Raw genomic sequence first — 14113 nt, 5'->3', positions numbered from 1 at the left:
AATAAGTACTTTATAAATGACTTTACCAGCTTCTTAGCTGATGTCATGTCAAGGTTCAACCGCTTTTTGATTATGGGTGATTTTAATGTCCACACAGTATGCTGCCCAGGTAAACCTATGACAAGAGAGTTCCTGGACCTTATTGAAACATTTAATCTTGTGCAGTCTGTTTCTGGAGCAACGCACCGGTATGGACATACGCTGGACTTAGTGTTATCCCATGGCATCTCAGTGTGTAATGTTGAAGTCTGTGACCCTGTGCTTTCACACCATTGTCCAATTGTTTTTGATGTTCCCGGTCAATGTAACATGTTGTTTGTACAGCACTTTGGTCAACATTGTTGTTTTTAATAGTGCTTTATAAATTAACTGGACTGGACTGGACTGGACTGGACAACTAGTGGTGAAAAGTGTAAACGTGTCTAAATGCAGCTCTTCTGCTTCTGTCACGCCCTGTGCCCCTGCACCCATGTGGGGGCGCTCGGGTCCTGTTTTGTTTGTCTGCCCTCTTGTTCTCCTGTCTGGTCTCTGTCTCGTTAACTACCTAATGTGCTCCACCTGTCCTGCCCCCTTTATTAAGCCTCGATGTCCTGGTGTGTCTGGTCGGCTCCTTGTGGGTCTGTTTGCGTGTCCTGGCCTGCACCTGCTGTGTTTTTTGAGTTTCCCCGAGTTCCTGGTTTCCTGCCCTCCTGAGTTCTTTTTGGAAATAAAAGACCCTTTTTGTACTCTGCCTGCGCCTGGGTCCTTCCACCTTGCACCCGTGACAGCTTCTGGTTCGGTTTGAGGTTTTCTGGGTGTGTGTGGTTCTGGATGTGGTTCTATTTCTGGATATGTTTGTGGTTGTGGTTCTATTTCTGGAGGTGTTTGTGGTTCTGGGTGCGTTTGTGGTTTTGGATGAGGTTCAGGTTCTGGGTGTGTTCACTCTGGGAGTGGTTCTTGTTCTGGGTGTATTGTGGTTCTGGATGAGGTTCTGGTTCTTGGTGTGTTTCTAGTTCTAGGTGTGGTTGTGGTTCTGGATGAGGTTCTGGTTCTGGGTGTAGTTCTACTTCTGGGTGAGTTTCTGGCTCTGGCTGTGTTCAGGTTTTGCCTGGATGTGGTTGCAGTGGCCGACTCCACCTGCAGGTGGTGTTGTGTTGCTGGCTGTAGCTGCGCGGCGATGTCGCCAGGGTGAAGTTGATGAAGCCGCTCAGCGTTCGGTCTTGGGTGTATCGGTAGTAGAGCCGCGGCAGGAACGACGAGGTGAAGGCGATGAGGAACGCCTGGAACACAAACAGCCGTGAGAACCCGCCGACCGGAACCCGGCGGGAAGACCGTCTGACTCACGTTACTCAGGACCGCCATGTGTGTGATGAACTGCAGGATGGGGAACCAGATCCCGATGTCCTGCGCCCGCTCCACCACCGGGCGGCGATATTCAGTCACAAACTTCTGAGCGTCCAGACGGATCTCCACCCAGTTGTTGATGAGAGCGAAGAGTGGCGCCAGAGGACAGGCGGCCACAAAGATGGTGATGAAACCAAACTGAAGCACTGAGGAGGAGGAGGAGGACCGGTGACTTCAAAACTCCACCTCCCAGCATGCTGTAGGAGGCTGGCTCCAGGAGGACTAACCCATCTCCAGGTATTCATCGAAGAGTCCCTCACAGACCAGCAGCTGGTAGTCCTGTTCCCACGGCGACGCCTCCTCCTTCTCTTCCTCCTCCTGCGCCTCCTTCAGCTTCTTCTCCTCTTTCTGAGGCTTCAGTTTCCTCCGGTGCCACCACGACTTCACCTTCCTGAAATCAGTCCAGACGCGGTGTTTAGCGCTGTGCTGTGTGTGTACTTGTGTGTTTGTTGTTGGTTTGTTTGTTAGATTTACGGAGAGATGAACTCCTGGACGTTGTTGATCAGCTGTTTTCCCACCATGATGACCAGCAGCTCCTGAGCGAGTTCAATCAGGCAGCCGCCGGCGCCGCACTGTAAAATAACATGAACACACAGACAACGACCAATCAGATCAGACTGACTCCAGGTCGCTGAGCAACGCGTCCACACGAGGGATTCGGTCCAGCAGGAGGTCATCAGCCAAAGGTATGGGCAATGGAGCCGGATCAAAGTTTTGATTTATGAAACTGGACCGTCACCGTGGAAACGGGCTGTCCTGCCCATCAGTCCTTTTCCAGGTGCGAGTTTGGTGCTGGTTCCAGTTCTCTCATCAGGGAGCCATGTAAGACCAACATTGCGGTACGTCTCTGCATACAGAGCAGTTTTCCCAATGCTTTCCAGAGTTCGGTTTCAGACCATGGCTCCAGGAAGCACCAGGCCTCTTTCCACTGCTGCTTTACTGTCACGTCCATGTTACTCATTTCAAGTAGTAGGCACAGTGGAGCAGTGATTAACGCTCTCTCCTCATCGCAAGAACATCCTGGGTTCGAATACTGGCCGGGGCCTTTCTGTCTGGAGTTTGCATGTTCTCCCCATGTGTGGGTTTCCTCCGGTCCAAAAAACATGCAAGTGAGATGAATTGACAATCTGAATTGCCCCCAGGTGTGTGTGTGTGTGTGTGTGCGTGTGAGAGTATATGTATTGTGATGGACTGGGGACGAAGGGGCAAACTTTCATATCCCAGTCGACAGTAATCGGCCACATGCATGAAACCGGAAACAGAATCAGAACCGGACCTGGATCAAACAGGGTAGGTTTGAGGTGTTTTCTGCATGAAGAAAGACTCACGTCTTCGTTACGAACACCAAGCAGAGTGTTGTAGTTTCCAGGGTATCCTATGAACCTGAACACACACACAACAGATAGAATGTGAACAACACACACACACACACATACACACACACACAGGGTTGTGTGAGGCGTCATCTGATTGGCTGCTGTGACTCTCACCTTCCTTTGAAGAAAGCGATGTAAACCGGAGACGAGTAAAAGTTCACGAACTGGAAGATGAAAACCTTCAGGATGAACATGTCTTCATATTTAGTCTGAGTACGGTGCATCTCTAGCGCGCACACACACACACACACACATGTTTCAGTAATTTGATTCATTTAGGCAAACTATTATTTAGTGACTGAATGGATGGATGGATGGATGAAATGGATGGATGGATGATGGGTTAATGGATGGATGGTTGGATGGATGGATGGATGAATGGATGAATAATGGATGGATGATGGATGATTGATGGATGGATGATGAGTTAATGGATGGATGGATGGATGACTGGTGATGGGTTGATGGATGATGGATGGATGGATGATGGGTTAATGGATGGATGGATGGATGAATGAAAACTCACCCCAGCGGGTGAGGAGGTGGGCGAGAGCCGTGTAAACTTTCGACAACATGAGGATGACCAACAAGTTCAACACTGATCCAGTAAAACTGGCAATTCGGCCTGCCTGTACAGAGATACACAACTGTTACAAACACAGATACAAAAAAACACAACAGAACACACAGCTTGAGCAGACAAGAACACAAATGAACACACAACTAACACTCTAATAATCATTTACGTAAGAGGTGCAGTCAGAAGCTGGTGGTGTTCCTCAGGGCAGCGTTCTGGAGACTCTGCATGTGTGGTTTTGAGTTTTGTGTTTGTGTGTTATGTGTTGTTAAGTGTTCATGTCATCGTGTGTTGTTTTGTATTTGTATTGTCTTGTTGTGTGCCTGTGTTGTGCATCTTTGTTGCGTTGCTGTGTTCTCAGTTGTTGCGTGTCTGTGTTGTGATGTGTGTCCGTGTTGCTGTGTTGTGTGTCTGTGTTGTGTGCGACTCACAGCGAAGCTGAAGAAGCTGTTTGCTGACTTGTAGATGACGATGCTGAGGATGGTGCGGTACAAAATGATGGAGATGAGGAACATCAACACCACCGTGACCTACACACACACACACACACACACACACACACACACACACACACACCCCTCTAAGGAGGAGCTGAGGACCTCGATATTAACAGGCAGGTGGGCGGAGCCTCACCATGATGATGATGACCATGCAGCCCGTCACCGTTCGGCTGAATCGCTGCTTTTCAGGGAAGTACGGCTCCTCAGCGCCGGTCACCGGGTTCCTCACCGTCATCGGTGCCATGGCGGCGAACTCCGGACGAGGCCGCTCCTGTGGACCACTCCCTTACTGAACTGAATTCAAACTGGATGCAGCCCTCGGAACCCTCAGAGATCTCATCACTGTGTATGGGTAGATGTAACAGTAATCACACTACATGCAGATGATATCTTGCTCTCAAGTAATACTTTGACTGGATGTCTTTTCATGGTGAATACTAAACATCCTTCCTTTGCCTCACTTTGTTCTTTGAACAGCAATAAACCATGAAAGGCTCAGTTCAAACCATTTTATCAGTCTGACCAGGAACTGTTAACGATGAGGTTATATTTTACCACTGATAAGACTGTCACCATGGCAGACAGTCAGTATCGCTGTGAGGTCAAACCATTCCATCCTTCAAAAGCCAGAGACACAGACAATACCTGTTTATGGTTACCATGGTGACAACGGCCAGCTGATACTGTGGAGCGACTGCGTGTTTGTGTGTGTGTGTGTGTGTGTGTGTGTGTGTGTGTGTGTGTGTGTGTGTGTGTGTGTGTGTGTGTGTGTGTGTTCTTGTATTTCTATCCTTGTTGGGGCCAAATGTCCCCACAAGGATAGCAAAACGTGGAACGACGTGCCTTGTTGGGACCTTTTTCCGGTCCTAAGTAGGAGAAACAGTGTTTTCTTGACCATGTTGTTGTCACTGAAAAAAGTAAAAGTGCAAAAACATTTCTTTAGGGTTAGGCTTTGTTGTGGTGTGGGTTAGGGTTAGGGTAAGGGTCAGGGTTAGGGGCTAGACATGAATGGGAGTCAATGGACGGTCCCCACAAGGATAGAAATACAAGACTGAGCGTGTGTGTGTGTGTGTGTGTGTGTGTGTGTGTGTGTGTGTGTGTGTGTGTGTGTGTGTGTGTGAGTGTGTGTGTGTGGGTGTGTGTGTGTGCGTACCTCGATGTCCTGGAAGTCAGAGCAGTCCCAGCGGTGAGACAGAGCCGAACACGTCCTCTTCCAGTACTCCAGGAAGGTGACGGCCCACAGAGACATGAAGACGCTGAAGAACACTGTCCCCCCATTATCAAACAGGAGCCCCACCTGCACACGGTAAACCACCGACCAATCACAGGTGGCCAAAAGTGGAGAGAGAAAGATGGGGACAGACGTTCGTTCAGGTGTACAGGTGAAGAGCTGCACATGAGTGAGTATTTTCTCTCCTCCTGCCTGTCACTGGGACCAGATCCAGCCCAGTGTTTCTGGGTTTACCAGGAACAGGAAGCCTCAAACAGTCGACCACACAGAGAGGACTGGACAGCTTACAAACACACTACTTCTCTCCAAATAGAAGCAGAAGCATGTGGATTATCTCCACCACATCTAAGCCGGGGTGCCCAGACTTCCCTGACCCCAGACTCTTAATCCAGCTCTTCCTGGAGGAACTGGAGGAACCCGAGGTGTTCTCAGGCCAGCCTAGAGACACAGGCCCAATCCCATTTCTCTTTCTAGCCCTACCCCTTAGCCCTACCCCTTGCCCCTACCCCTTTGAAATGGAGTGCTAAGGGGTAGGGCCGAAAGTAAACCCCTCTGCATTGGGACACCCCTTCGACAATCGCGTACGTCATCAGTAGTCGCCGCTGCCGATGACGTAGGCAGATGCCACAATTGTTTGCCGAAGAAGAATAATGACGCTCTGTCATAATGACAATCGGGACACCCCTACCTCTCCACGTGAACGCGCAAAAGGGAGGGGTAGGGCCAAGGGGAGGGCTAAGGGGTAAAATGGGATTCAGTCATAGTCTCTCCAGAGTGTCCTGGGTCTTCCCTGTGCAGGGCCTCCTCCTGTCGGGACATGCCGAGAACTCCTCCCCATCCAGGAGGCATCCTAAACAGATACCCAGCCACCTCAGCTGGCTCCTCAGGGTGTAGAGGAGTAGCGGTTCTACTCGGAGCTCCTCCCCTTATCTCTGAGCGAGAGCCCAGCCACCCTACAGAGGAAGCTCATTTCAGCCACTTGTATTGGGAACTGCAGGGGCCGGGTGCAGTGTGGATTAGGTGGCAGCAGACAGCAGGGTGATCCGATCCCTGGACACAAAGGCTGGCTCCACTTCAATCACAAAGACAAAACATATTCAATCCCTTATAAACTCTACACCGGAGTGATGGCCTAGTGGTAGAGCATCCGCCTCACCACTGGGAAGTCGTGAGTTTGCATACTGGCCGGGTCATACCAAAGACCTTAAAAATGGTACCTACTGCCTTCTAGCCAGGTGCTCGGCATATATAGATTGGGGTAGGGGGTTGAACACACAAAGCTACCAGAGGTCTAACCCCCCCACTGTAGCTTCCACTACCCACAGTAGCTGTGTGGCCTGGGGTTATGAAACGGAGATAGGCGCCGCCCAATGCACTTGCATGGGAGACCATCACTTTGATAAACTCTACGGTATGAAATTGAAGTCGGATCCCTTGTGTTGCCTTCACTCTTCAAAAACCTCTGGCTCTTTTGTTACGAATGATGAGAAAGTGTCCTCCAGTCTCACAGTTCTGGGCAAGGGTGGCAGTAGAGCTCTCTGAGTATAAATGACCATCGGGGTAACTACAGTGGTCGTTATGCCCATTGATCTGTCAGAGATTAATATTACTGAACTAACTGAAACAGCCAAGAAGCTGATAGCGATGGAAACCTCCTGTTCTCTTGCCATCAGGCAGTGGACACTTACTTTCCAGGTGTGTAGATGTACAGGTGTGCAGTGTGTCAGGTACCTTGTAGGTCACACAAATGCTGGAGTAGTTCCAGTAGGAGCAGATGTTGCAGAGAGGACACATGATGAAGCCATTTCCGCTGTCGCAAACCTCCTTCCTGCAGAGAGCGGCGATCAGGGAGGAACAGATGGTCGTCAGCGTGTCCAAGGGGAAAAGCTACAGTAAGCACTTTGGTTTGAAGGCAGAATAAGTTTCTTCTCACGCTGGGACATCTGTGGCCATGAGCCAAACCCCGACCAGAAAGATCACCGTCCCCATGACAGACGCCGGGAACAACCACCCCGTGTAGAAACCTGCCAGACAGACGCAGTTACCATGGAAACCTCAGGTCATAACTGAGAGGTCAGAGCTGGTGTCGCTGTAGTTACCAAGCCAGGCGAAGTAGAGTGCGATCTTTTCCCCAAAGTACTCTCTGATGTGGTCCAGAGGCTGGTAGCGCCTCCAGCAGGACCACTGGGCCCAGTACGAGTACAGGATCTGTCTCAGGCCCAAATCCTGGGGGGCCACTGGGGCCGCCGACAGCTGGAAGTCCCCCTGGGAAGAAGGCCTGGAGCTTCAAGACGGGGGTCGGCGGAGGGGTGACACGTGTTACCGAGGTGTTGGACTCTCACCTCGTGTAGTGGGTAGGCAGCACTGAAGACCTGCTCGTTGACCAGCCGGTCGATTCCCACCTCGCCCTGTTTCACCGAGCCGTACGGGGTACGAGCCAGGATCTCATAGAGCTGTGGGACAGGGCCATAGAATGAGCCCGAGCCCAGACGCTAACGCTAACGCTAACGCTAATGCTACTGACGATAACATTGCAGTGCCATTACTTTTTGAAATGATTCTATAGAAGTTTTCAGCCACAAAAATCTGTGCAGTTGTGTTTTTCAAAATATAAAAAGTAGCATGAAAATCAGAAAACAATGAAAGTTTTCTTTTTGAGTAAACCTCTTGGTGACTATTTTGTTTAGAAACTGTGACACCTGCAGGTCGAGTGATGTATTGCAGACAGGAATAAAGGCAATCGGGCAGCTTTCAAGCAAACAAACCATACAAGACATTGAAAAAACAAGCACAAATGAATTATCTTAATGCAATGTGGAGAATTTAAAGTTCCGCTTTAAAAACTTTCTTTGTCTCTGGAGTCTGGATCATCAATTAACATGGCAGAGGATTTGATACTTAACCACAGTAATTTCTCTGTCCGTGTGTGTGTGTGCGTGTGTGTGTGTGTGTGTGTGTGTGTGTGTGTGTGTGTGTGTGTGTTTGCAGACTGTGTTTGAGGAACAGGCGTCTCCCCCGGCAACATCCGTCTGTTGAATGAGACATCCTGGGGTTTTTTTTTTATTTAACTTTTCAGTTTCAGTTCCAAAAAGATGACTTTGATGTGATTTTCTCTGACTGTCCTGAAGATTTGAGTGTGTGTGTGTGTGTGTGTGTGCGTGTGCGTTCTCGTATTTCTATCCTTGTTGGGGCCAAATGTCCCCACAAGGATAGCAAAACGTGGAACGACGTGCCTTGTGGGGACCTTTTTCCGGTCCTAAGTAGGAGAAACAGTGTTTTCTTGACCATGTTGTTGTTACTGAAAAAAGTAAAAGTGCAAAAACATTTCTTTAGGGTTAGGCTTTATTGTGGTGTGGGTTAGGGTTAGGGTAAGGGTCAGGGTTAGGGGCTAGACATGAATGGGAGTCAATGGAAGGTCCCCACAAGGATAGAAATACGAGACTGTGCGTGTGCGTGTGCGTGTGCGAGAGTGTGTGTCTGTTTAACAGAGTTGGGGTCCGTTACTCAAAAAAGTAAAGAGTTACCCGTTACTCGTTACTTTTGAAAAAAGTTGTGCCTTACACTACTTGATTAATCCATGGAAATAGTAAAGACGTTACACTACTCGTTACTGCATTGTGCTCCCTGGAAGGATATACTGGCGCACAGGGGCTGAGTCTATGGCTTCTACTGCTGTGCTCCAGTATATCCTTCCGCGGAGCACTGCGCATGCGCAGGTCTGTGTGTATCTAAACGTTATTTTAACGGATTGAAAAGAAAACAGGTCTTTTAAAATGTTTTATAACCATTTGGATTTACTTCACATGCTAATACGCCGTCCCCTGGACCACTGGAAGGAGGATTTTGTCCACTTTCGTCAGTCCGGCTTGGATTCCTATTGACTTCCAGCAATTGAGCTAAGCTAACAACGATGCTAACAGCTGGGATCCAGCCACTGGGCAGAGAGACACAAAAAAGGTATTTATGAGCTTGTCTAACTGTGTTAATGATAGGGAAAGGGCGTGGGTCCATCTTCAGAGTATTCCTTTAAAAGGGGCCTTTAGTGCAGTGTTGTCAATGGGGCACAAATTTATATAAGGCAACCAATTTCACTTTGACGGTTCCATCAGCCCTGACCTGGAAGAGATAGCGAGTAGTTGCTCGTATGGCCACCGTTCATCTACTGGTGGTAATAAAAAGAACTCCGCTTAAATAATATTTTGGTTGCTCTATTTGCAGTCATTGTAAAAGTAACGATCGTAGCGTTTCATTTGTATCGCTAGTTTAACTACCAATCTAGGAGGAGTAGTGCCATTACACTACTTGTTCCCATCAAAAGTAATTTAACTACTTGTAACATTTGTTACTTGTAGTTATATACCCAACTCTGGTGTTTAACTACACATTTGAGGTTTCTCCTGAGGGTTTTCGCAGATCTCTAAACAGTCGACTCTTTATCAGATCTTTTAGGTTCTGTTTACGCCTCAATGTATGAGGAACCATGCAGTCAGCATGCCGGGCCAGCAGTTGGCGCTGTTCCTTGTTTTAGTTAGGTTTTCAGAGACGTTTTTAATGTGACGTCTCTTCAGACATCAATCACTTCCTGCTTCAGTGTTTCCTTGTGAAAAAGGAATCTATAAATTTCAATCAATCGATCGATCGATTGCTGTGAGTTCTGGGACTCAATCCAAATGAATCCATCACAATTTGACTCCTGGGGGGACGAACATGACGGACACCCCAGACTCCCGGAGTCCATATATGTGGTACTGATGTCCAGGTCTCAGTGGGGGACTGATGTGGACTCACCACCTGGTGTCTCTGGGTGGTCTTGAAGAAGGTTTCTTTGTTCTGGCTGCCCAGAAACCTGCAGACAAAGATCGGGGTGAAGGAGACGCAGGAGGAGGACGAAGGAGGAGAAACGGGAGGACAGAGGTACAGAGGAGGAGGACAGAGTGGGAGGACAGAGACAGATGGAGAAAGACGAAGGAGACAGCTGCACCTGCTGAGCTTGCTGCTCCTGAACTGACAGGTGTAGTAGTCTGGAGGAGGGTTGGGGACGTCCTGGCTCAGCGGGCTTTGGAGAGACATCTGGGACAGGACTTTCTGGGACCAGTTCACCAGGGGAGCATTGACCACCTGCAGGAGGACCAAGGACACACTGAGACACAGCAGGAGGGACAAGTCAAGTCAGGACTCAGAAACACAGAGTCTGTCTCTGTCTGTCTCCCTCTCTGTCTGTCTCTGTCTCTGTCCGTCTCTCTGTCTCTCCCTCTCTCTGTCCCTGTCTCTCTTCCTCTCTCTGTCTGTCTCTGTGTGTGTCTCTCTCTCTGTCTCTGCCTGTCTCTCTGTCCCTGTCTGTCTCTGTGTCTCTGTCTTGTCCACCTGCAGAGGGACTCTCAGGCTGATCTCCTCAGCGTAGTAACACAGGACGCTCCACGGAGCGCTGAGGAGGACAAAGCAGATCTTCTTCTTCACCTGGACCACCTCCTTCTACACACCCACACACACACACACACACACACACACACACACACACACACACACAGGTGAGTGTCTCCTGCAGGCTCCCCAGGCTCTGACCCTCAGGTGCGTTTGTTTCGCTCACCCACTCCAGCAGCAGACCTGAGCGTTTCAGTCGGCTCAAAAACTCCTCCCTCCACTTCCTGTGGGCGGGGCCAGCACCTGTCTTGTCCTCTTGAGAGACTCGAGGCTCCTCCCACACCAGAACAAAGTCTGTCCAATCAGAAAAGAGATTTCAAATCATCGCTCCTATTGGCTGATCTTCGATGACATCACTACAAAACAAACACGCGAAACATGTTTCCAAATTAGTTTGTTGATTTGATTTTGTCGGCACGTTTCCAGCAGACGTTTAAAGTTTGGACTTCACCACAAAATCCCCCAAGAGAATAAAAATCCTCAAACAGTAATTAAACTTAGAAGATCTTTTCCAAAAGCTGCTTTGCATCAATCGACAGGGAAACCTTCATTACCATCGCCATGACAACCGTTCAGTTAACGCCGGCCAAACAAACGACTCAGTTACAATGAGGTAACCTGGAGGGTTAGCTCGTCTAACCCAGTGGGCTGAGCTACAGTCCTTTCTGAGCTGCTGCCAGTCAGTGAAGTGTGGATGGTTTCCAGGACCTCATGACAGAGCGGCGGCTCGATGAGCTGCAGTCGGTTTTTACACCGATGATTCTGTATTTTACAGTAAACCAGATGGAACCCATGGTTCTCCTGAAGCTCCGCCCTCTCAGTCAGCCCCGGGTGGACGTTTGTTTTTCTCACCCACACGAGTCGATCCGTCACTGAACACGTTCCTGTCACCAGGCTGAAGAGGTGCATTCTGGGAAACAACAGCAGGCTGACAGTGAGCGAACAAACGACTGAACTAATCCACACACACACACACACTCTTTCTAATTCAAATATAGTTACTTTAACTTTAACTGTAACTTCATTCTTCATGTTTTCTCATAATGTAACCAACATCGTTTTGTACACTGTGAGTGTGTGTGTGTGTGTGTGTGTGTGTGTGTGTGTGTGTGTGTGTGTGTGTGTGTGTGTGTGTGTGTAGTTCACTGGAATGTGTGTGTTTTCCTTCCGGCAGTGAATTTGTTGTTTCCTCTGTGTGTTTTTAGACTTAATGAGTTCCCGTTGGAAACTTTCCGTCTGTTTCTGCTCTGATAACGACGGCAGGCGTCATGGCGACGACGATGATGATGATGAAGAGGAGATACGGCTCATCCAGCTTCACAACCTCCGACCGCAGCGCCACTTTTCTTAGTTTATTGGTGACTGATTTTACTTTGGAGTATCAGTAAAATAATGAAGAAATTGATTAGGTGAAGGGTGAATGGATGGATCAGTAGATCAATGAATGAATGAATGCTTCAGTTCGTCGGAGCTGTTACCGTGACGATGCTGCCATAGCTCGTCCCGGCTGTGGTTTCCATGGCGATGAGCGTGGCATTGTCGTCCTGCTGTTCTCCTCTTCTTCTCATCTTCACAGCCACTCGTCTTCGTCCTGCAGAGCCACAAACTACATACACACACACACACACACACACACACACACACACACACACACACACACACACACACACACACACACACACATATTTAAATGCCCAAAACACATACAAGCACGTACAAGCCACAAAGTACACAAAGACACAACAGTACTACACAAACACAAAAACTTAAAGCAACAGCAAACATCAAAGCAAACTCACAAATTTGAGCTGAATTCACTTTCCATGGAGCGCTTTCAAAACGCCATATTTTCACCCGTTCCCATGGAGACCGAGTGTTTTCGGTTTCTTCGAGCAGTGTGTGATCAGTGCTAACTGGGATCATCGGCGCTGATCAGTTCAGCAGGTGACTCAGAACCATCAGTTCAGCTGAAGTGTAAATAAAGTTTGCGCTGAAGCGACTGAACAAACAGGTTTGAGCCGCGTCTGAACAAATACAGTCCACGATTCCTGTGACTGAGTTCCACACTGAGCTGAAGGAACTCGTGTTCCACACATCAACTGCAGTACCCAGTAATTTTATTGAGAACTTTCGAAGCTGGTGTTATTGTTTTAACGGCATTTTTCACAGAAACAAACCCCGGCTTCACTTGGTGGGAACTCAGAGGTTTAAAAGGAGAGATTAAAGGATGTGAACTTTCATCCGGTTAAAGCTAAAAGCATAAAATAATCCAGAAATACACTGAAAATACTATAATAATAAATTAAGAATATAACAGTAATTCAAATGCTACATGGTTAATGTAGAGAAACTGTTATTGACCACCTCAATAATCCAGTTCTGATAAAAGTAACTAAGAGTGCATGATGTGAAAAGTACCTTGGGTACATATTTTATTACAGTAAAGTATTTGTAATTTGATGGAAAAGGAACAGAGACAACCAGAGTCTTTAAAAGAGAACTAGAAGACTTTTCTGTTCTTCACAGAATCAGACGTTAGTGTTTTACCTGCTGATGGTAAATCCTGTCAGAAATCCTCTTCATGGGTTTGTCTGATGGATCATTTCTCCTCCGAGTCTCTCTGCTTCTCTCCGCCTGTCTCAGATTCACCTGAGGAGCTGCAGCAGCAAACTGAGCCAGAGGGGCGGGAGGCCACGCCCACTCACCCACTGGCCACGCCCACACACCCACTGGCCCCTCCCCTTCTCTTACATTTCCTGTAGAGTCACGGACCCACCTCCAAACCCCCCCACACTGGCCCTTCGCATGCACAGTGGCTCCACCTCCATACTCACTGACCCCACCCATCACATTGACCCCACCCACAAAACCACTGTCCCCACCCTACACGCAATAACCACGCCCCTTTTTCTGAAATGTGTTAATAGTAGTAAATAGCACCGTATTGGCCCAAATATAGGACAATGTTTTTTTTCCAGAAATTGTATTCTCAAAAATGGGATCGCATTAACACTGAGGACTAGATTGTCATTACACAGCTGCGCCACTAGATGGAGCCAAAGTACTGGTGACCACGAAGCAAATGGAGCGTCACAGTGATCTGATGGAAAATGGAGGAACGTGACCATCTGGAACTAAGGACACTAGACAAGTGAGCAAACAACAGAGGCGAAGTTTTGATGTCAGCTTTAAACTGACGGTTCAACGCCGCAGAGTAAACAAACAACTGCCAAACGGCCAAGATACATCACACTGAATTATTAATGCTCATGAAGTTGAACAGAACTTGAATCTGATGGTTCTAAAGTTATTTGCATCATTAATGCAGTTATTGAACCTTTGAGATTCTTATTTGTTGCTTATTGTTGCTTATTTTGAGAAAGAGAACATATTTTTTTTATTTAATACTGCAGTAATGCTTCTTAAATCCTAAGCTCAAATCACATGAAATGTTTTTTCTGTTGACTTTTCCTAGAATAATTGTACAATAAAAAGTTATTTTATGAGTAACCATATCGTCTTCAACATATTTTTATTTTCACAAAATGATATTTGAAAAGTAGGGGTTGTCTTATAATCAGAGTTTTCTTATATTCGGGCCAATACGGTAAATAAATCACTGTCG

At 47.8% G+C, this 14113-nt stretch overlaps 1 protein-coding gene across 3 annotated transcripts in view; it reads right to left on the bottom strand.

Moving 5' to 3' along the window:
• ano7 (anoctamin 7) overlaps positions 1–13145 on the bottom strand; it is a 17825-nt gene extending 4680 nt beyond the window's left edge. For all 3 annotated transcript variants that reach the window (XR_003932853.1, XM_030109177.1, XM_030109178.1), the window contains exons 1-21: positions 13036–13145; positions 11967–12094; positions 11341–11398; positions 10655–10782; positions 10432–10539; positions 10049–10185; positions 9856–9913; positions 7410–7520; positions 7167–7332; positions 7001–7091; positions 6799–6895; positions 4990–5133; positions 3970–4107; positions 3768–3866; positions 3286–3388; positions 2874–2985; positions 2712–2766; positions 1858–1955; positions 1611–1774; positions 1324–1529; positions 1117–1259 (exon numbers count right to left, since the gene is read on the bottom strand). Coding sequence is in view for 2 of the 3 variants with exons in the window: in XM_030109177.1 (XP_029965037.1) it covers positions 1117–1259; positions 1324–1529; positions 1611–1774; positions 1858–1955; positions 2712–2766; positions 2874–2985; positions 3286–3388; positions 3768–3866; positions 3970–4107; positions 4990–5133; positions 6799–6895; positions 7001–7091; positions 7167–7332; positions 7410–7520; positions 9856–9913; positions 10049–10185; positions 10432–10539; positions 10655–10782; positions 11341–11398; positions 11967–12056 (2306 nt within the window). In the remaining variant the exon portion in view is untranslated. The remainder of the gene's footprint in view (positions 1–1116; positions 1260–1323; positions 1530–1610; positions 1775–1857; positions 1956–2711; positions 2767–2873; positions 2986–3285; positions 3389–3767; positions 3867–3969; positions 4108–4989; positions 5134–6798; positions 6896–7000; positions 7092–7166; positions 7333–7409; positions 7521–9855; positions 9914–10048; positions 10186–10431; positions 10540–10654; positions 10783–11340; positions 11399–11966; positions 12095–13035) is intronic.
• Positions 13146–14113: the final 968 nt, after the last annotated feature.

Source organism: Salarias fasciatus, chromosome 14 (assembly GCF_902148845.1).
Source record: "Salarias fasciatus chromosome 14, fSalaFa1.1, whole genome shotgun sequence".
In the NCBI taxonomy this organism is placed as follows: domain Eukaryota; kingdom Metazoa; phylum Chordata; class Actinopteri; order Blenniiformes; family Blenniidae; genus Salarias; species Salarias fasciatus.
The sequence above is the reverse complement of the archived record's forward strand: the minus strand, read 5'-3'. Positions and strand labels throughout refer to the sequence as shown.